The sequence below is a fragment of the Pseudonaja textilis genome, chromosome 4 (genome assembly GCF_049901715.1).
Source record: "Pseudonaja textilis isolate UNSWEBS1 chromosome 4, rPseTex1.2, whole genome shotgun sequence".
In the NCBI taxonomy this organism is placed as follows: domain Eukaryota; kingdom Metazoa; phylum Chordata; class Lepidosauria; order Squamata; family Elapidae; genus Pseudonaja; species Pseudonaja textilis.
The window spans coordinates 1,753,997-1,777,461 of record NC_141993.1 but is presented as its reverse complement, the minus strand read 5'-3'; the positions used below and the strand labels follow the sequence as shown (position 1 = coordinate 1,777,461).

Genomic DNA, 23,465 nt, shown 5'->3' with positions numbered 1-23,465 from the left:
TCTAAAGGTGGAATATGAATAAATGTGTGATCTTAATATGAATAAATAAATGTTCTTAAGGAGTTAAGCAATAATTGATTTAAAGCTTTCAAGTTTGGGAGCAACATCTTGAGTTGAAAAACTGCTGATAGCCATTCTAGGTTTTTTATGGGTGTATAACATATACCAGCCTAACTGTTGATTTTACATGAAATAAAAATGCTCTGCCAAATGCTCTACAAGGAGAGTATACAGTGTACTGTGTATGCATTCAAGCGGTGAAAATTCAAGCAGTGAAAAGATATTTAAACAGTGAAAAGAAGGATTAGGGGAGACACGATAGCAGTGTTCTAATATTTGAGGGGCTGCCCTAAAGAAGAGGATGTCAATCTGTTTTCCAAAGCACCCAGAAGGCAAGAAAAAGAAGCAATAAATGGAAACTAATCAAGGAGAGAAGCAACTTAGAATTAAGAAGAAATTTCCTGACAGTAAAAACAATCAACCAGTGGAAACAATGCTCCACCGCTGGAGGCGTTTAGGAAGAGACTGGGCAGCCACTTGTCTGAAACGATATAGGGTCTCCTGTGTGAGCAGGAGGTTGGACTAGAAGACCTCCAAACTCCCTTCCAACTCGGTTATTGCTTCTTTTGCCTGTCAGATTATCTCCAAAACAGCTACTAAAAACTAACCCTTGCCCCCTAAAGATACAACGGTCACCATAGAATCAGACAATAGTTTCAAATTGCAAAACTTCTTTTCCTGATGAGCTCAAGGCAGCATACACAGCACTCTCCCCTCCAGTATTGTCCACAATCCTGTGATGAAGGTTAGGCTTAAAGAAACTTTGACTCCTCCAAAGTGTAAACCTCTCTCGGTTGAGGCTGGACATAAATCTGGATCTCCCTAATCCTAGACCAGCATGTTAATCATAGACTGGATACAGTGCCTTTATACCACAGAGCTCATCATTCTGAAGAAATATACTGAATCACATTTTCTTTGTATGAAATGGTGTATGATTTGTATATGATTTATTTGGTTTCATTTTCACATATTTATCCAAATAGTTATTGAAGTTTGATAATGTAAAAAGTGTTCATGAATTCTTAATACCTCCAGAGTTTTTAACCCTTTCCCCACCTCTCATTTCTTCTATTTCTTAACGAATGAAGATACTTAGAAGCTTGTATATTTTGGTTATTTTTAAGTTAGCTAAATCACATATGCTTTAATGTAAATTTTAAAGTTTTTAAATGACCGGTATATCTTTCTTTGAAAATTACATTTTCTTTGGTAAAAAGCTAAGTGGCTCATTGATCATGAGAATAAGATGGTTTTAAAGTTAAAAAGTCCTTTTTTTTCTTAGGCTGGCCTTACCCAATTCAAAAACATTCTTCATACGTTTTTGTCCCCAAACATTTAATCATCTTAGTTGTTCTTCTTTGCATTTTTTCCAAAGTATCAACATCTTTTTGGTAATGTGGTGACCAAAACTGGATGCAGAATTCCAGGTGTGATGGGTTTCAATTTTTTTTACTACCGGTTCTGTGGGTTTGGCTTGGTGGGCGTTCTGTGGCTTGGTAGGCGTGACTTGGTGGGTGTGGCAGGGGAAGGATACTGTAAAATCTTCATTCCTACCCCACTCCTGGGGAAGGTTACTGCAAAATCCCATTCCCTCCCCACCCCGCTAACCTGCTTTCCAGCTCCGTTCTCCTGTGCAGGGCAACAAAAGAAGACCCAGCCAATCAGTTGGGACTTGGGAAGCAGAGAATAGATGGGGGTGGGGCCAGTCAGGGGTGGTATTCCAAACTACTCAAAAATTCCACTACCAGTTCTCCAGAACTGGTCAGAACCTGCTGACCTTACTACGGCTGGTACTAATACTTCATGTGATTTTGAGTCTCGGCCTCTGTTTTATTCAACCAAGGATTGTATCAGCGTTTTTGGCTGCTGCTGAATACTCTTGGCTCATGTTTAAGTGATTGTCCACAAGGACTCCCAAGATCCTCTCACAATTACTGTTTTTGAGCCAGGTTTCACCTTCTCTGTACTTGTACTTTTGGGTTTTTTTTGGTCCAGTTTACTTAGAATAGGAATTCTGAGTTTTATATTTATTTAGAACTAGACAATATTGTGAAAAACTTTTTAAATAACTGCTTTATTTTTTCTAGATAGATTTTCTAGATAGATTCTGGGGGAAAAAAAAAGATTTCTGGAAAAGTATTGTAGTCACCCATGTTTTTATTTTCCCAAAATGGCTAAGGATATCCTGACTATGTCTATTCATTTACTAATGAATAAATCATTAAATAATTCGTCGTCATCCTGATTTTCCATGCATTTTGTACTTAAAGGGTTTTAAAAATAGGCAAGTAACCTAGTAGGCATGATCCGGACGCATCCTTTGTTCTCCATTTATTGTATCAAAGCTTATCCTAAGGGTGGCGGGATGAAGAATGTAAGGCACATGTGCCATTCAGACTTTGGTTTCTTATATAAAACTTGGTGACCAAGTTCATATCTATTGTAAACCATAAACTATAATTTCCTTCCTTCCTATCTCCCACCTAATGTGCCTTGTTTCTTTTGTATGTAAATCCTACTCTCTGCTTGAGAAATATATAACCAGCTGAAATTGCATATATTTTAATGTAATTTGTCTCATGCCTATTTAAATTCTCATTTTGAGCTGGAAAGAACGAACTGCATGACTGAACTTTGTTTTCCTTACTTGGCTTAACATGGCAAAATCCGCTATGTGGAGATAATGTATTTGGACTTCAGTATTCTGTCTATGTCATTAGTTATATGTACTTTGTGACTACGTAGTGTTCTTTCAGACTGCTGACTTAGGCAGCCAGATTCTCTCCATCTTTTTAGAACATGGCTTCTGAAAGGTGATAATCATTCTACATAATTGCCCTAAATATATATCATTGAATAAACAGTTTCTTTCCATTATAGGAAATAATTTTTAACTTGGCTTGTTTTAGCAATAAGTAAATGGTTGTGGGTTTTTTGAATATACTTTTTATTTCAAATAACTCATTTAAGTGGTTTATATGTCCAATCATCTCACAACAGGTGAGTGAACCATGAATATTTGGGTGTTGGGAGATTGTTCCATAGGATTGGGAATTGTTCCATCTATAGACTTAGATGGGGTAGCACTTCTCCTTCAAGAATTGTGCACAATCTGGGAGTTTCCTGGACTCACAGTTCCTGTTCAATGAGCAGCTGTTAAATGTTTCTTGTACCAGGTGTGCTTTTTTCTAGTTCAGAAGGCTCTTCAAATCTCCTGTGGCTTGACTGTTACATCATTACTTGCTGTTTATATATACAATGTGCAGTGGTAGTATTCTACCAGTTCGGCCCGGTTCTGCCGAGCCGATAGCAGTGATGAGCAGTGGAGACCGAACTGATTCTCTCCGTGGCTCTCCTCTGCTGTTGGGCCCGCCTGCCCACCCGCCTGGGGTCCCATACTCCCCTTTATCCTCTGAATTTGATGCACAGCTGCTTTGCGTGGTGCAGAAGAGGGCCGCGTGGCAGCTGCTGAAGCGACCGGGATCGTGCAGGCTTGCAAGAGGTCAGTTAGAACATCTCTGCGCCTGAACAAACGCCTCTGCGCCTGCGCAAAGTGCGTGTTTGGTACACGCATGCATGCAAAGTGTGTGCATGTGCACAAACCGCGCCCAAATATTTGAATCCCACCACTGACACTGAGCTGATGCACCAGAGACAAATTCCTTGTGTGTCCAATTGGCCAATAAAGAAATTCTATTCTATTCTTGCTTGGAGAGTGGGGGGAGGCTGAAGAAATATAATAAATTGTAATTGATCAGAATCCAATGTTTCATTTTTTCATTGCTGCTTAAATATGGACTTTTCTATCAACATATAGAAGTATCTAAATATCAGAAAACCGTATATAACAGCAATTCCATTTCTTAAGTAAACCATTTTTAGAATTCTATGCATTATAGATTTTCTTTTGAAAATGTATATTCATTTATATGGTCACCCATCTCACCAATGCAACTCTGGGCAGCTGACAAGAATTAAAATAAAATTTAAATACAAAATCTATTTTTAAAAAAATGAAATGTACTTCACGTAGACCACAGGTGTCAAACTGGTGATGTCACATCACTGTGACTTTTTGCTTCGCTAAACCAGGGATTGCAGGTGGCCAGGGTGAGACGCATCCAGCTCATGGGCTGCAAGTTTGACACCTGACATATAAACTATACTAATTTCATTAAGGTCATTTTTAAACTGTGTATAATGGCCTTTCAGAAAATCACATGTATGTAACTTTCAGTTTTACAGCAGTTCTTTCTTATTCTTCAGCCAAAATTCATAGGACAAAGAAATTAGAATTGAAGAAACAAATAATCTGTATTTTCCTTAAATTACAAGATACATTGACTCTTTCATATCTGCAAGTGCCAGAAACCACATAGTTTAAGTTTAAAGTTGAGCTGCCTTTTGTCTCTCTCCTTTTCCCTATACCTTCTTCCTTGCTTATGCTCATTCTGTGAAGGTTCATATGAAGGTCAGTTTTTAACGTAAGACAATCAATAGTTGTTTTAGCTGGCACTTATGCTAATTTGGCTATTCACTGAGGCTGAAAATACAATACAACTCTGTGATTAATCTAACGTTTCATCACATCCTTGACTTTCTATTCAATCTTATTATTTCAAGTCTGAGAAATTTTAAGAACAAGGTGAATGAATTTATTTCAAGATAATATACAGATGTATCAAAAATAGGATATTATGAATTTTTTTACATGGCAAAACATTTAAATACTTTTCACAGAATAATTTTGGATCTACCAATAAGTTGACTTTTCAGTCTACATATTGCTAACTAAAACATAATTGCTTCAAATTAACCCTATACAATTAGCATTAAGCTTTCATTAATTAATTTATTCAATAAGTAATATTGTGCAGCTTTTAAGATTTAATGCACCTATGGAAGGATTTTAAATTCAGATTCCATATCTGATATTTTTCTGTTCATTTTTAATCTGGTGGTATACTATATAATTAATAATTAAGAGTACTTCTGATTAGGAAAATTATGGTAACCACAACAGTTTGTGTCTATTTTCACAGTCATAATGTACACTGAAGATGGTATTTAATTTAGTACGAGATGCAATGACAATAAACTAAACTAAATTAATGCAAAATAGACAAATCAGAGTTCCCACTCTACATTAATTAACGTCTATCCTATTTCTCTAGAGCAGTGTTTCTCAGCTATCAAAGTCCACCCATCTTAAAGCTGCCAAGGTTGAGAAATGCTGCTCAAGAGAATATCCAGTTCAATATACAGCCTGGGAAATGTGTCTCCAGGCAAATTCCAGCATAAATCTAAGGGTGGAGCAGTATCTTGGCTTTCTGTTTGCCTCCCTGCTTAAGACACCTTCTGGTTCTTTTTTTCCTGGAGCTTTTCCACAAGAACAAAAGTTCTTATTCTTGAATAGGACAAGAGTGGGGTGAATCTTTTCCTGCCTACTTGAGCAGAAGAAGATACCTTTAGGAAACTCTCCTGTTAGAGATGTTTATGTGCAGGTGCTGCCGCCACTGGATCTCAAATTCAAGTTAGACTCTCAAGAGATCAGTCGTCTGGTATAAGTGAACAAATCCGGTTCAGACTTACCTATAAAAATCCCAAATCATGTTTTTGGGGAAAGGAGCAAGGAGAAAACGTGGGTTACAAAGGTAAATGAGATTGAGCAGAGTCACAGCCGTAACTATCTCAGAGTAATTTTTGACACCAAAGAATAATCCTGTAGAAGGCATATCATAATGATTACTCTCAGGAAATTTTAGAATCATCTTCTATCATTAGAAACTTCATTTTCACTAAGGATGCAATTAGTTCCTTTTGCTCTTTGAGTCCCAAATAGTTCTGATCTTCCCAGGACTACCTGTGAGAATCTGTGCCATGAGGAAGACAATGGAAATGGTGCACATGAATTTTTGGAGAGCTATTCTTGCTATTTGAAGCCAATGCCACTCTCAGGGACTTCAGGCAGGAGTGCCTAAACAGTGGTTATAGCCTTGAGAAGGGGTGTCAAACTCACTTTGTCACACAGCAGCTTCACGTGACGTATCAGGACTTTTCCCCCTTTGCTAAACGGGGCATGGGCGTGGCCAGAACGTGATGTACCCGTTTGACAGCCCTGTCCTAGAGGATAATAATCGGTTACTGACTAAATACCCAGCTCTTCCCCACTGGATCCTTGTATTGATGGTGGACCATTCTCCTAGCAAGGGGTATGCTGTGGAGTCCAGCCTCCCAGATGTATTCATTTTAACTCTTCTTCATGCAAAGGTCATCCTTTCTGAAAGTTGATAATAATGAAGTAACAGCTGGAAGTCAGTAAGACGCCACATAACAGCAGAACCTGAATATCAAGTAGGCCTTGGATGCTGGCCAAATATCTAACAACTTTCACCTTCCCCAGGTTGAGTCATGGCTTCTTTCAGATATGTCTTCATGGGTTACCATCAGCACTTCTATTACACAAATATTCTAAAATCTTCTATCTGACTCAAGTTTTCCTTTCTGGCTCAAAGCAGATTGAAACTATTGACTATATCATAATACTGACTATGTCATAATATCTACAAAGAAATGTGGAATTTCAACTGTTAAGGTGAATAGACCTTTACTATATGAAGGTCTTACTCTCAATTCCAACTGTGGTATTACTAGCACAGTGCTAAGGTCTGTGTTGTTACTGTTTCAATTGTCCTTGTTTTTATATGGCTTTATGCTTATATATGAATTATTGATTGTAATAATAAAGGTAGTAATAATGTAAATGCTATATTATTTCCTCCCTCCCACTCTCTTAAATAACTGTTAATCATATGAATGCCAAGAAATACTAGAAAAATCTGGCAGACCACAGGGTATTGCTACTTTTTATTTAGGGATAGCACCATGATAAGGAAATTCTAAATAGCAAACATGCATGATTGAAGTCTCAGAAAATTCTAAAGACAAAATGTTAAAATTTAAATATACAGCACAACATAAAAAATAATCTTATGCAGCAATTCTAGTTTTATATTTACCTATCTTGTCAAAGATAACCACTATCCCTTCTCAGTCCCGGGTTTCCCAAGAGATGCCTGGAGATACAGTCTGTTCTGAGGCTGGTGTGGAATGAATCCCATTTTCTGTTCTTAGTGTCTCTGGTTTTTTAAAAGACAGCCTATTTTTTTCTCCAAGGGAAATGTGTGCGGTGGCTCAGTAGAAACTCTAAGCCATATGTTACTATGCTGCTCCCTATAGCATATAAAAAGTATACACATCTGTTTAAATGCCAGGCTTTTGAGATATGAAAAAGACCAAGAGAAATCACTTCAGATTTTTCCCCACCATTAATATAACGGGTAAGCTGTACAATTCAGTTGAGAAACAAACTGAAATCTTTTAAGCGGAAAAATAACAATAAAAACATTGATAAAATGTTTTGCATGCCAAAACACTGTCCCCGACAAAGGGACATTTTTTTCTCTCGTGCCATCAATCTGCACCAATAGCTTCTGCATTGGAGGCAAATTCCTTGTGTGTCTAATCACATTTGGCCAAATAAAGTATTGTATTCTGGCTGTGAGAATGGTGAGGGAACTGGAAACCAAGTCCCGTGGAAATTATTAAAGGGATCAGGTATACCTAGCCTGGAGAACAGAAGACTGAGGAGAGAGATGAGCTAACTTCAGATGTCTTACTAAGGGTGTTTGTATAGAGAAGGAAGCGACTTTGTCCGTCGTTGCTTTTAGAGAGAACCAAATGTCCAAGAACCAAAGTATTTAAGCAGATCCAGCATTAAAAAAGAATTAAACTAGATGGTTTCTGAGATATAAGAACCTCTTAAAATTTATAATTCTGTTAAATGATTTAACTGATAGCCGTGTTAACAGCAGCTCTTTGTCTAAAATTGTCAGCAGAATTTGATTTGAACTACTTGGATAGACGGACTAGATAGAAAATTAAAAGATCGTTTATGTTTTTCTGATACTATATGGTACTTCAGTTTGCATTTTTGTAAAATGCATAAAAATAAATAGCATCTACATATTTTAAGTTGTTAAAATATAACTATTCCTTTTTCTAATCTGTAGAAACTAAAATGGTTGTTTTGCATTTTTCATTCTTAGGTGCGGTGGATGATGTATTGGATTGTGTTCGCTCTTTATACGTTTACTGAAACATTAACTGACCTCTTGATCTCTTGGTAAGATCTGTATATTTGGAAAGCATGATTATTTATTTATGTTTTTCCTGTATCACCGTGTTCATTGCTGGTTGTTGATACTGTTTAGCTTTTTACTCTTTAGCTAGATTTCTAGGAAAGGTGGGATTACAAGAATACTATTACATTTATATAAAGCATATCTGAAATATGTGAAAAATTACCTAAAAATACTTCCCCTGAAACTTAGGTTAATTATAAGGAACGTGCCTATTTCTTTGTATCACATAACCACATTATGAATTCTATGTTACAGGTTTCCACTATATTATGAACTGAAGATTGCTTTTGTTGTTTGGTTGCTGTCTCCATATACAAGAGGGGCAAGTTTAATATATAGGAAGTTTCTTCATCCTCTTCTTTCTTCAAAAGAAAGGGTAAGCCTCCCTTCTGTTGTGGAGCAAATATTTATTTTGATATTTTAGACAATAAATTTGCATTAAGCGGTAGTGGGGATGAAGAATGGCATTACTATCTTGTGCTTCGTGCCAATATCAGTTTAAATTAATATCTGTACTACACATATTTTTCTTTCTAGGAGATTGATGAGTACATTGTGCAAGCCAAAGAACGTAGTTATGAAACAATGGTGAATTTTGGTAAACAAGGCTTAAACTTAGCTGCTGCTGCTGCAGTGACTGCAGCTGTAAAGGTAAACAGTACTGCATGTTATGCATTTACTACTTAGCATAAAATAGGTAAGTGGGGTTGTGTGTTCAGAAAGGTATGAGGCGAAAAGCTGGATAACCTTTTCTAATAGCATATTTTAAAAAGTATGTTCTCTCAAACAAGAGTTGATTTTTTAAACAGTGAAGATGACTCTTTTTTCTCTCTTGTTGCTTTTCTTGGTGGTAAATCACATTCCACAGGATTTCTGACTTCTTTCTGCTGTTCTTCGATCAAGTTGAGGTAAATGTTCATGGAAGATTAAAGCATGAAACAGTGATCAGTATGGTTGACTGGGATATTAATATGATTCCCTAATGAATTCAGATTTGTAAGAAAAAAAATTAAATTGATGAATTTAATTGCTGATGCTTACAGCTGTCTGATATTAGTAGACAGCCAAATTGGGCTTTTCACATGGATTCAGACATGTTCCTAATTATCTGTAATTTGCCTAAAATACAAGGTGTCTCCATTTTTACATTCAGAATACTTATTGAGTATAATGAGATCGCAGTGACAAAAGATAGGGAAGCTGCATAAGCATACGCTTTTACAATAATTTTGAATGGAAAATACAATTTGTTCTACAAGTAGAATTTGTTCTTGATAGCAAAGTATACGCATCATATATTAGGGCTATCCTTTATCATTTTTTGAAATAATTTTATCAAAGATTATAAATTGAAATAAAAACTAATATACTAGACTAATAAAATATAAAATAACCAATAAAATGTGTAAAAAAGAAAAAAAATAACTAAGTATGAACAATTTTAGTAACTTATCACTCTCTCTTAAAACATAATATATTCTCTCTTTACCCCATGTCTCATCTCTTAGCTAAAAACAAAATCTAAAATCTTTGTCATTCATTTCATATCAGCAAAAGTCCAGAGATAATTATCTATTTTAATTTAGGATACAGATACAGATAATCAGAGTTGGAAGGGACCTTATAGGTCATCTAGTCCAACCCCCCGCCCAAGCGGGAGACCCTACACCATTTCTGACTACACTTCATCATTGATGCACATAAAACGAAACTGAGGAGTGGGCTAACTCATGTACGTGTCAGTAGAAGTTGCCAAGCAGTTTCTATAAAGTAGCAGCGATCGCTTTAGTCAGTATAAAATGAAATATTTGTAAAAATGTAAGTAGTTTGTGATTATTGCTGGAATATTCTCTGGCTACTCAAGTTCCCAAGATATAAGCTATAGCTGCTTATTCCTAGAAAGTCTCTTCTGATAAATACTCTGCAGAATTTGCCCATTAAGGTGGGGAAGGCAGTGGGAAATATGGACCAAGGTATGTAAGTTGCATAATTAAACTTCCAGGTTTCCTGAAACCACAGTTTAGATGTCTGCTTTCCTTCAGATTATATTACCTTAAGTGCTAAAGTGAACATCTGATCAATGAAACTATTATTTTCCACATAATATAATAAAATTATTCTCAGTTCTTCAGAATTGTTTATTGTGAAGACAGAAGTTTACACAAGTTGTCTGATAGCAATTTCTGCAAGAGGAGAATAGTAACAAACAGCTTAGCACGTTACCACAGCTTAAAAAAGAACCATGAACCAGGATTGTTTATGGCTTTAAACAGGGCTATTGACAGAAGAAACCAGATTCTAATGCTGATCAGTTTACAACAGCTTTGCAGTAGTTTAGCTTCTTTTAACAGTAGATGGAATTATTTCATCTTGCTTGTTCATCTTATGTCAAATTTTCATCAATTCACTTTACTACGAGCATTTCCATGATGAGAAATCTCAATTTTGTAATGCCAGAGTTTCCACATCACATTATTCATGCTGACCAAACCCATGTTTATTTGTTTTATTCTATTTTTCTCAATGTGAAATTGTGAAACTGATTTTCAGTCAGAAATATCTCCTGAAAGATGCAAACTATTGAATAGTTTGTTTCAATTGCATCCTTAAATTGAGCAGCAACTAAATTAAGAGACCAAGAGAACACAAATGATGTGGCTTGTTTATGGTTTCCCGTGGTGTTTTGCCTGCTGTGGAAACATTTCATTTCCTTTACTTCAAACAGGGTGACCTCCAGAGATTAAAGCTATCAGAACAACTTCTCATCTTGCTTTCTTACTAAATACTTTAAATGTGTGCATGTTTACCTAATAATTACAATTGCCGATATTAGCTTTTATTCTCAAGAACAAAGGTACGATAGTCAGCATTTGTGCTATGGATTAGAGCTGTGTTAAGATGACTACATACCTCTAATAAGTAGTTATTTGAACAGTTAAAAGAAAAAAAATGACTCCACTCAGCCCTTTACATTTGGGATTATGTTAAACCAAATTTCTTTTAGGCAGAATTGAGAGGATGGCTAATAGATTAGTACATAAATTAATGAAGGCAGGCTTTTAATATGGTGCTTGGCTTTTACAGAATAGACATTAAAAGAGGCATAATTTGAATAAGGCTCAATTTACATACTAAATTATGGATTTAGGAGTTGAATTTAATTAATCTTGGAGGGTATATTGGAGAAAAAAAATCTAACCTTTATAGAGGAAAGAGAAATTCAGTTCTAAATTATCACCCTACAGTTGTTTACAATGATAAATATAGAAACACTCACTTAGAATTTCAGATAAATTGTAACCTGCAAAAAAACCTAGCTTAATATTGATGGGAATTGACATTTGCAAACAAGTTGTGTTTTAAATTGCTTACAAAGAGAAAAGTGAGATCACACAGTGCTCTGTAAAATGCCCAAGCCGGATCCAACAATAACAGGCATCTTCTTGGGACTCACTCAGAAGTTTTTTCTTACTTAAAGGGGTTCTGAATCTAAACAAGTAAATTTTGTTCAGTTGCTGAGAAGACTCTCCCTTAATACATACAGCAAGCTTATACAAACTTATCCACATGTAATTATGTTCCTTGCAGAGCTGCTTGAGGACGCTCCCACACTAATACTATTTTGTAGCTTGTTGGCATGGTTTTATTGGAATTCTGTATTATTGCCAGTTCAGGCCTCCAAGGGAGGCTTTTACTTTACAAATGTTATGAGTTTGCTTGCAAGCAAATTTTATGTGACAGACTCAGGTAGCCAATGGCAGAACAATAGATCTGAGTGAATCTGTGATTCTGTGAACAACTCGATCTGCCTGCCTGCTTTGCCTGACTTTGCTCTTTTTTTATAAAAACATTCAATATTTACATAAATATTTATAATATTTACATACAAGCCATGCCCAGCCAGTCACATGACTACCAAACCACACCCACAAATTAGGCCACGCCCACAGAACTGGTTGTTAAGAAATTTGAATCCCACCCCTGCCTCTGTGTGTTTGTGTGTGTGTGTGTAAGAGAGAGGGAGGGAGGGAGAGAGGATAGATCAGATCTCTTTCTCTCTCTCTCCCTCCAATGTCAGCAAGCCACCATCTGTCAAAATTCATATTAGTGGTCCCCGGGATTTAAAATTATGAGTTTGGTGGTCCCCGAGGTCCAAAAGGTTGGCGACTCCTGTTTTACGTCATTTCTTTCTTTAACTGTAGCTGATAGCATATTCATTTATATGAGGCTTAGGAGTTTTTTTTAATGTGCAATGACCCAGGCTTATTCAGTTATATAATTTGGCTGAAACAAAAAGGGTGGGGTTGGTTTCGCCATTTGGGCTCACTACGTTGTAGGAAAAGCAGCTATTACATTTTGAAACTAGAACCTATTGTAGTGTATTGTTTAGGCTTAAACCTTTTTGGTTTTTAAAATCACATTTAAGCAAAATGGATGAATATATATAAATCCAGAGTCATAAGCTGTAGACTCCTGATTCACATTATACTCATCCATTTTGCTTAATTGTGATTTTAAAAAATCAGAAATTTTAAGTGATTTTCCTAAACTATTGCAATATCAGCTTAAAATCTACTAATCATTAAATGAGAAATACAAGAATTACGTTATTTTTTTTCTTTGCATATGCCTTATTTCTATTCCATACAGAGTGTTCTTCTGCCATTTAAACTACATAATACGTTAGAATTGGAATAAAATTCATTGGGTCATCATGAAGTTTATTGTATGTATCTAACATTATTCCTGGACATACTGCTATATTTTTATCACATATTTATGTTAGTCACATTTTTTTAAATTTGCCATAGAATCTTCCTGTCCAGAAAATATATGTGGCGCAGGTTTTTTTAATTAGTTAATTATTATTAGGCATTCTCTCATATTTGGGTTAGGGTTAGAGTTATATTCATTTATGCGTATTCTATTTAATGTTTATGCCACCCATTTACTAAAATTTTATGCCACCCATTTCCCCTGCAAAGTGACATTTTTTGATGTTATATTAGATAATGATTTCCCAGTGCAATTTGAATTAAATAGTTATGCTAAACATAGTTCTTAACCTAACATTTGAAAAGTTTGGTCAATTGTATGCTAAAGGTAAGTAACTTTTATCATTTGGTACAATATATTTTGAATTGGTATTGCAAACTGTTAGAAACCAAATCTTTAATAAAGTCCAATGTAGTCATATATATTCATATATAAGCTGACTCTCACATTTTTAATCAAAACGCCATGAAAAATGTACCACCTGCAGGTAAGCTGACCCATATTTTATCTGCAGATGGGCTTATAGAGTAGAATAGAATTCTTTATTGGCCAAGGGTGATTGGGCACACAAGGAATTTGTCTTGGTGCAAATGCTCTCAGTGTACATAAAAGAAAAAGATACATTCGTCAAGAGTTAAGAATCATAAGATACAACACTTAATGATAGTCATAGGGTACAACAAGCAATCGAATCATACTAGGAAACAGTCAATATAAGTCTTAAGGATACAAGAGACAAAGTTACAGTCCTACAATCACAAGTGGGAGGGGATGGGTGATCAGGAGTGATGAGAAGATTAACAGTAATAATACTGCAGACTTTGTAAATAGTTGAACAGTGCTGAGGGAATTATTTGTTTAGCAGAGTGTGTACTGAAATATGCATGTGTACTGAAAACAGTACTGAAAAAAATGGACTTTGACACCATTTCTTAAACTGAAGACTTTGGGTCATAAGATAAAAAAATTGATTCTGCTTGCATTTATGACCTGCTGCTGTGCCTTCGGTGCTTGCCAGACCACATTCCCTAGTCTCCGCCCGCCGTAGTTGCTTGCCTGCCAGTGCTTCCTAGCTCATGCCTGAAGTGCAGGAAACTGCTGCCATTACAGACAACAGAAAACACAGTCAACATAAGTTCTTTACTTAGGCAAAGGCAGTGCTTCACTCCATAGAGGACATTGAATAATCAATACCACACTGTAGCAGTAAAGATACTCTGCCTCACAGAGGGTGTGGCTTCTTTTGTTTCCAGGATAATGATAGGTGTATGGGGCATGGCGGGGGCGGGAAGTGTGCTGTTGCTCCTTCAAGGCCTGATGGATACCTACTATTGGCTGTGTTTTCTTTTGCAGTTTCCTGTTCTTTTAATATCTTTGGGATGTATTTTGGCACATTCGTCTCATTTATCAATATTGTTGAAATGAAGATCAAATAGCTGTATGTAAAAATGTGTTGAAAAAGTCAAGACAAAAATTTTTCAGTGAGATGCACTCTTTTTCACGTGACTGTATATCGGTTTGGACAAAGGATTCCTTCCTCCCACTGAATGGCATCTCATTTTTCCTCTTCAATACTACAGGGTCAAGGAGCAATCACAGAGAAGTTGCGGAGTTTCAGTATGCATGACCTCACAGCAATACCAGATGATGAGCCAATAGGACAAAGGCACTATCAGACTTTGCCTGCTACCAAAAAGAAAAGCAAGACCTCGATTCCCAATGAGCCTGATATAGGTTGGTATATTATTAAGCGAGGCCCGTTCTGATTTTCGAGATTTTGTATAAGAAGTGGTGGATGACCCTCCATTGAAGTCAGATCACCAAGGGCAGCGTTCCCTCCTTTGAAACTTGGAATGTTGACCCTATGGGATTTGATGCCAGAGTGTCAAAGAAAATTCTCTCCAAGGCTTTTGTAGGCCCCGCTTTTAAACTGCCTACCTCCAAAAACATTAGCTTGGAGTATAGGCATGGAATTGATACTATCGCTTCAAAGAGTTTTTCTAAATGAGTAATGTAACCCTATGCAAAGACGCACACAGAGGTTCTTATCTCCGTTCCTTCATGGATTCTTCCCATCTACTTAATTTACACAAACCAGTTTTCCTTTGTTTTCACTTTGGCCAGATCATTTACCATCACAGGTATGGATGAAAACAAGTGTTTTCTGGGTCTTTTTAGTGCTGCATTTACCTTCAGGCATATGGATTAGCTACAACGAGTGAGGCAGTGGCCCAGATGTGGAGCTCTCACCTCACAATCAGGAGGCTGTGAGTTCAATCTTAGGCAGGGGTAGGATACGGCAGGGTTAACTACCGGTCCTGGATTTACAAGCTTCCCTGCAGGCTGCGAGCCGTGCGCCTGTAAATCATCATCATCCCCTGCCTGCAGAGAAGCAGCCTTTGAAACAGCCCTCTTTTCCTGCTTTTCTAACTGCAGCTGTCCCTCGTTCGGCAGCTTGTTGAAAAATTGGGAAATAAAGATCAGGTAAGAGCCCGGTTCTATGTCTGCTGCTCTTCAGAGCTACCGGTTCTACAGAGGTGGACAGAACCGGTAGAAACCCACCCCTGATCTTAGGTAGCGACAGGTATTTCTCTGCCTGGGCACAATGGGTAAACGTCAGTTGTGAACTCTGCATTGGCGACAGGAAGGGCATCTGGCCAGCAAACACTCAGTTCCATTCAGTTGCCCCAACTCCACCCCGTTGCAAGGTATTACGGGGTCATTAAAAGAAAAAATATAGATAGATTAGTTACAAATTTTGTACAGCTATCATTTTGGAGGGAGGAAATTGCCTCATTTTCTTAAACATTGGTAAGCCTTAAATATGAAGCATTAAGCATTTGAGGGTTCTTTTTTAAAGTAGGACATGATCAATCAGTGGTAAAACAGTATTTTGAATTTTGATTTTACCCCTCAGGTTATGGTATTCCAATAAAAAGGGATTCTGAAGATGATAAAACAGATGAAGAGAGGGAAGGGACATATTCAGAAGATGAGATGTTTGCTCAAAGAGGTCTCCGTCGAACACAAAGTATGAAATCTGTAAAGACGATAAAAGGACGCAAAGAGGCAAGTAAATTGTTCTTAACAGTATGAAATGCTATAAGTGAAAAGGTGGAAATCATTAAATATTTTTATTGAAAACATTTTAAGAGCAGAAGCTTAACTTTTCTGAATCTCAATGCAAGAAAACTGCAAACCAGAATTTGATCCTGATCTGTTCAAATTAAGTAGCAAAGACTGGTTTGATTTAGGGGGAAAAAAAAGCTTGTTGGAGGTAAGAGGGAGAACCAAGATTGCACGCTATTTCTTCTTGTAAAAGTAAATAAGCATTTGTGGTTATATTTGAATGTTCACTTAAATGTGCAAAAACTAGTCCTTATATGAAGATTATTGGTGCCCATGTCATCTTGGGGAATGTCTTTCATTAATAATGTTGCTCACTTCTTTACTCACATATTTTGTTTGAAGAGTTACCAAAAAGAAAAAAAAAGAAGAGATTTGAAAGGGCAAATTTATAGTTAGTGCTTCATTGGCTCTTGTGGTATTTTTGTTAGCAATAATTTCAGTATTTTCTATTCTGTCATATAATTTGGTGTCAGTCATTTGTGATTTTGATTCATGAGTTAGTTACCCTCATACATGACTTTGCTGGAGTCATACAGTTCCGATGATTTTTCTGCAACTTTCCTATACATTCTTATTCTATTCTAGGCAAGCTGTCGCGGAAATTGAGAGTATTGCATTATGCACAGGTGTTTTTTTTAAAAGATACCTAAAAGCCAGTATATCAAAACAAAAACAAGAAGATATAATTAAAAGACGTGGAACAATAAAAACTTTAAAACTATTTTGCCTAGGAATAGAAAAAGAGTAAGGGGACGTGGTTCTTTTGGGTCCTGTTCTATTTTTAACTCAGTGGAAACCAAGGGATAGCTCCAATTTTTATACTTATTTTTCTATATAGGTACCCCTTAACATATGGCCATTCCTCTAGCTACCATTCAAAATTAAGATAGTACTAAACAGACATATAACCTGCAACTCAAAATTTGCATCGTTGCCATACCTCAGTGGTCACCTGATGAAAATAGGGGTGCTTGGCAATCCATCCTTTCTTACGACCAATCGCAAGGATACTGCAATGCACCCCACCCGCCTTTCTTCTCTCCCATTCTGCTCCACTGGGTCCCAGAGAGCTTGGGGCTCCTTCCCACTCCATCTCTTTGCTCCCCTTGCCTCTTCCAAAGACTGTGCCAGGCTACGGAACTTTTCCCATTCAATTGACAAGAAGGAGCTTCTGAAACCAGACAATTCACGAAGGGATTAAAAGCAGCGTCTAAGGTCTCTCAGGCATGCAGTGATAGATGAGGGAGTTTAAAACCCCTCCCCTTACCTTGATGTGTATTTTGTGAAACAAAGAGCCAACACGTTAATTCCCCCCCTTCCCTCTTTTGAGAACGATCTTTTCCAGAGTTTCCCAGGACACGTCTCCCTGCTGGGATTTTTATGGTCTCTGCATCCCCTGGCTGTCTCTTCCAGAGGTGACAGGTTTCCGGGGGAATCTGGTTTCCGTCCCTCAGTTTTATCCATGTGTAGGTTATACAAATTTAATGTAAGTTTTAATATATTCAGGTTACATCAAAAGGATTTCATCATACCAACTTCCCTCCCCTCCTTCTTCTTTCATGAAGAATGGCAGATACACAGATCTGACAAGACTGCCTTTCTGAACTAGTGCCCCAATAATGCGACCCGCAGCCTTCCTACAGAGGCTGCCTTGTGACATTCTGGAAGCAAGTGTCATTCTAGTTCTCTCTCAAAGGGTGCAATTTTCCAAATCACACACTTTGAGAAACTTGGCTCTTCTGATAGATTGTCCGAATGGTGTCTGTTTCCAGAATGGTACAAAGTGGCCTCTGAGGGAAGGTCACTTGTCGATTGACTGGCTGCTCTTTCAGAGAGGCGATGTTTGGAAGAGGTAAGTGGAAGATGTGATGAGGAGGGGAGGAGACCCAAAACTATGGGATCTGGTGAGGAGGTAAGCTGGTGCCTCGGCTGGTGGTGGGAGGTCCTGGTGCAAGCAATATGTGAGATGGAGGTGCTCTAGGGTCCTGCGCCTGAAACAAGAGTGCAGGCCTGAGCCTGTGCCAGACCTCCCAGGGCCTTTCCCACTCCTAAGGAACCCTTCACACATCCTAATGACTCACTTGATTGCCTAGCAACTACAACTGTGATAGCCAGGATTGTGGTCATTGAGCGATCACACTGTTGCCCTGCTTAATGACAGCTATGACTTACAATGGTAATCCCAGGTTCAATTGTTGTAAGTTGAGACTAACTATAACACTAGCCTTGGACAGCAAAATAAAGAAAACAGAAGAACACATGGGGCTTCATAGGTTATTACTTATACCCCCTTATATCTGTGCCTACGGTATTAGTCATTTTGGTGAACTGCCTGCTGATGTGAAGTGGATTGCGTTCTGTTATAGGTCTTTACTCATATCCACATGTTGGATGCCATTTCCTCCCCTCCCCATTAGGAAATAGCAACCAACATCAGATTTTTTTTGTATTAGAAATTGTATTGTTGTATCTTGAAATCTTTTACAATATTCTTTATTTGTTCCAGCTGCGATATGGCTCGCTAAAATACAAAGTGAAGAGACGGCCACAAGTATACTTCTAATCTACAGAGTTCAGCTAAAAGCAAACATCTGTACTAATAGTTTTCTGCTGTGTTCTGATCCTGTGTCCTCTTCCCATTCTCTGAGAAACAGTTGGCATTTATGGATTCCTATTCTCAACACACGGCTTTATTTCAGTTACACAAGAGAAAGGAAAAGACCACCTGGATGCATGTTATGCTTTGGTTTCACAAATACCAAAAATTAAATTATATATTTTTTCTTTTAAGAGAGAAACATATTTAGCCAATTTTTACTAAATGAAACTTTTGAGAATATATGGGTAGCTCTTTAGATTTCTGTGCTTCATGAATTAAATAATTTCATGACAGATTCTTAATTGTGCTTCAATAGCTGAGTATTTTAAATGTTAGCTGATGTCCAGTGCTTAATAAAAATTACACATCTGTAGAATTTCTGTACTATATTGGGCATCTTGTTGTTGAAGACATTGTATTTTTAAGTTTCTCAAGTCGAGAGCGTGAAAAATTGAAGAACACAGGGCATATTTTGCAAGTAATCCTCTGAAAGAGTTATTTAAGATCATGGAAAAGGGTTCACCACCTCATAAAACCAGCCATTTTCTTTGAGGAATTCCTCTCAATGCCCTGTGAAATGAAGACATTTTTGTTGGGTTCGTTTGTTTCTATGCAGCTTTTCTATTGTTTACTGTAATGGTTTGAGATGGCCGTGCATTTAGCATAGCTGATGATGAAAATCATAGTAGTGTTTCTGTACACTCAGCAATTTATATTCCTTCCTTCCTTCCTCCCTCCCTCCCTCCCTTCCATCCATCCATCCATCCATCCATCTATCCAAATAAGTTCTGCACCAGCAGGGATCTGCTGTCCAGATTTTTATGCAAACTATCTTACACCATTCCTTGTAGATGACAAGAATTGAAGCTTGAAACTTCTGTATGCAAAATATTGTTCTACTAATTAATATCTTTAAACTACTACTTATGAGTGTACTGAAATAGGTTAAAGGATTTCAAAGATATCATTTGAAATTGAATTCAGTTTGCCTATTATGTGTAAAAAGGAATAGGAATATGTTGGACAAAAAACATCAGATTCTGCAGTCAGATATGTTTTATCATGTATTGAACAAATTTAATATGAAAACTACCATTTAACCAGCACTTTTGCACACACAAAAAAAAATTGCAAAAAAAATTGAATTTTGTAGGTGTTTTCAAGAAATCTTACATTTTGTGTGTTTTTTTAAGTGTTGTTTTGGTGACTGTGGCTTATCTACATCAAAGCAGAAGGATTCATATTTGGGCTGTGCTTAGATATTGTAAGAGAGATAGGAGAAAACTAGAGTACCTCCATTGTTCGACTAGTAGGCTAGTCAAAGCCTCTCTGTGCAGATGGCATTGACTGCTTGTTTCATCCTTTTCTCACAACAAAATCTGAAATTCTTTTAAAGCCATGCATGTATTTAAAAGTCTGGTTTTGAATTGGTAGTTTGGAAAACATTGCGCTTTGCTAGTTTCTTGAAAGATGATTTTGCTTTGCTGGTCAAGAAAGTCTTCATATCTTTAGTATTGCATCAGGATGTAAAAATCATGTCAAGTACTTTTTAAATAGTATTTAACAATTAATGAAATGAGATCAATAGTTTTAGGCTTATCATAGCTATTAATCCTAGCAACATTTTAAAAAGAATGCTTGAAAAAATGGATTTTTTTTCACTTGAAACTAGGCTTTAAGGAAAGGTAAATAAATCTCAAAGGAAGATTGGATTAAAAAGATTGGATTAAAAAGAAATTTACAAAAAATACCAGGCAATATATATATAGTGTTCTTTGGAGAAGAGCTAACAATTCAGTGTGGAATCCTGGAGGTCTATCCAATATAAGAAAGTAAATTATAGTTTCTGTATTATTTTGGGCATCAGAAATAGATTTTATCTCAGAAAGAGAGCCTGCTTTTACATTTCATTGTATTTATTAGTGTTATGTTGGGTACAGGAAGAATAGAATGTGATTAAAAGGCATACAATAGACTCAATATGTCCTAGCATTTATCTTTCACAAGTTTTTCCTTACTCTAGACCTATGATTGGTAAACTTTATATTAGATAAGAAAGAGAATATTCATCTTAGTTGCATGTTTCCTTTAAAGACATTTGTCACTTTATATAGAAAAGGTCACAGTACTAAGTCAGACAAATAGTCATCCTAACTTGCCTCTTCCACCAGATCAGACCAGATTTAAATAATTATTAAGTTGGCATTTTAGGCTTTAAAAAAATGATCAAGGTCTTGTCATCTTGCTATCCATGTTACTGTATAAGATACTTCAGAAGCTTCAGGGAATAAAGAGTGTTTCCTCTCTAGAAGCCAGAGAGGCATGGGTGTTTTATGTTGTCAGGGCTATATTTTGTGAGCATTTTGCATTTACTTGTAAAGTGTTAAAAGCTGAAAATTTGTTACTTAACTCCATCCATTTTTTTAAAAAAAAATCTGTTTCTGTGGGTATGTGAGTTTTCAATAGTGTAGTAGTTTCTTTAAATATCAGTCTTAAATGACAAGATAATTATTAACTCCTTAATATGAACTGAAAATGGAGCAGAGGGTAGCCTGCAGATTGCCCACTTTTCATATAACTGGTGTTGCCAGAGTAGGTACTTAAATTTCTGTCGCTAGTTCTGAGTAGTTCTAGCCTGCATGGCCAATATTCAGGGATAATGAGCATTGTAACCCCCAATGTCTGGAATTCACTTAGGACTCACTTTGGTGCTCCTCCCCCCAAGTAATGTATAAAGTAGAAACCTTTTTAATATGGGTGCATCTTAAGGAAATCTCTTGCTCTGCAAATTCCCACAACATAGGCATTGAGGCATCAAAAGACTCAGGACTTTCCATGAAACTACAAGTAGCATAATATTAAAAATAGGTATATTTCATTGAACTAAATGCCATTGTGACTACCATCCAACTTATTTTTAACTTCATGGCAAGATAAATTCTAAAATATAATGTAATAGTTCTACCATACTGATTTACCTGCTTTAACCAAGATACAGGGGCTTCACAAGGTCAATGTACTAGCAAGCATTATGCAAAAAATATGCAAAGGGAACAATAGACTTCTGTTTAATAACTTTTAACAAATGCAATTTCAATATTCAGATTCATAGTTTTAAAGTCTAAAGCTAACTTTTCTATCTGTAATAGATTGTAAACTTGTTTATGTATTTGTAGTACTAAGATATGTCTTTTTCTAAACTTTTGTACTGATACTACTGTATCGTCATAATTGCTATTTTTGAAGATGCAAACGAAGGCTTATATTTTAAAAGTATTAATAAAATGAATATTTTCCAATGGGCTTGTCTTGTCTCATTTCTATGTAATGCAAACTAATAGTGGTAAATAAACTAATAACATTTAATCACAGTAAGAATAATGACAAATTGGAATTTTTAAAAGGTTGAAGTTTGAATTTCACATGCTTACCCAGGAATAATTTTTACTGAAGACAAAAGAACTTCTAAAAAAAAGTACAGATAGTCCTTGATTTACGATCATTTATTTAATTAGTTTTCAAAGTAACAATGGTCTCAGAAAAAGTTATGTCTGACTTGTCTTCACACTTAGGACCATCAACCACTTGCTTGAATTTATGACCAGTTGCAGCTGTCACAACTGCAATTTGCAACCTTCCCAGCCAGTGTTTGATTTAAAAAATGTGACCTGGGGAAGTTGTACTTGCTTAACGAACAACTGATTCACTTTGCCAACTCCAATAGAAATTGTCATAAAATTGGGGCTGGTGATGTGATGACTTGCACTGACTTAAAATTCTTGTCCCAACTGTGCTAATGAGTCAAAGATTACTCTACATAAAATTGCCTTGTAATTGCATTATTTGCTTTTGTAAATCACTTTTTAAGGTATCACAAACCTTGTTCTATTTCAGTCTTTTTTGCCATTAAATGGTTTGTCCTATTTCCTTTTGTAAGTTTAGAATTTGTTTTGCCTTTAATAACCTTTTCTTGTACTGTTTATAATAGAATTCGGTAGTTAGTAACAGATAAATTGGTTTCTACCAAGTCAGTTCCATTCAGGTCATACATACTGTATAATGATATTCTGTACTACATTTGTATCTCATCCTTACTTCAATGAACTCAAGCTAGGATCAATGGGGATTAAGAATTTTGGTTCCCTTAACAGTTTGGGAGTAAATTAGATTGAAATCAACTAATTTCCAGCATAACTCTTTAGGATGAAAATGAACAATTCCTTAATTTTTGTTTATTTTCTCTTGATTTTTATTAGCTGAAATAGTTTAACTTCTCAGCTTGGATCTTTGCTTTTAGAGGTTGCTCATTAATGCTACAAAGGTAATTTATTTTTAAAAAAATGCATTTTAAATATAACATTCAAGCTTCATGATCTGAGAGCAAATAATTTATTGTGTGTTACCTTGCAAATATCTCCAACCTTTCAGAAGATTTGGTTGCAGACAATAGGTAGGGTTTAAAAAAAACTGGGCAAATCTCTACAATCAACTTTTCTGTGTTCATTTCCTGCTTTCTGTGCTCTAAAGCCGGGGTCCCGCGCGCCACAGACCGGCACCAGGCTGTGGCATGCCAGAAACAGGCTGCAGATTGCAAGCAGAATGCAAAACCACACCCCCACCAGGCCACGGAAAAACCTTTCCAAGGAACCAGTCCCTGGTGCCCAAAAGGTTGGGGGCCATTGTTCTAAAGTTCT

General features: G+C 36.5%; 1 protein-coding gene across 1 annotated transcript in view; it reads left to right on the top strand.

Moving 5' to 3' along the window:
• REEP3 (receptor accessory protein 3) overlaps nucleotides 1-22,070 on the top strand; it is a 44,072-nt gene extending 22,002 nt beyond the window's left edge. The window contains exons 3-8 of the mRNA XM_026714491.2: nucleotides 8,172-8,248; nucleotides 8,523-8,643; nucleotides 8,805-8,918; nucleotides 14,624-14,777; nucleotides 15,961-16,112; nucleotides 18,679-22,070. Coding sequence (XP_026570276.1) covers nucleotides 8,172-8,248; nucleotides 8,523-8,643; nucleotides 8,805-8,918; nucleotides 14,624-14,777; nucleotides 15,961-16,112; nucleotides 18,679-18,735 — 675 coding nt within the window. The 3' untranslated portion in view covers nucleotides 18,736-22,070. The remainder of the gene's footprint in view (nucleotides 1-8,171; nucleotides 8,249-8,522; nucleotides 8,644-8,804; nucleotides 8,919-14,623; nucleotides 14,778-15,960; nucleotides 16,113-18,678) is intronic.
• The last annotated feature ends 1,395 nt before the right edge of the window (nucleotides 22,071-23,465 follow it).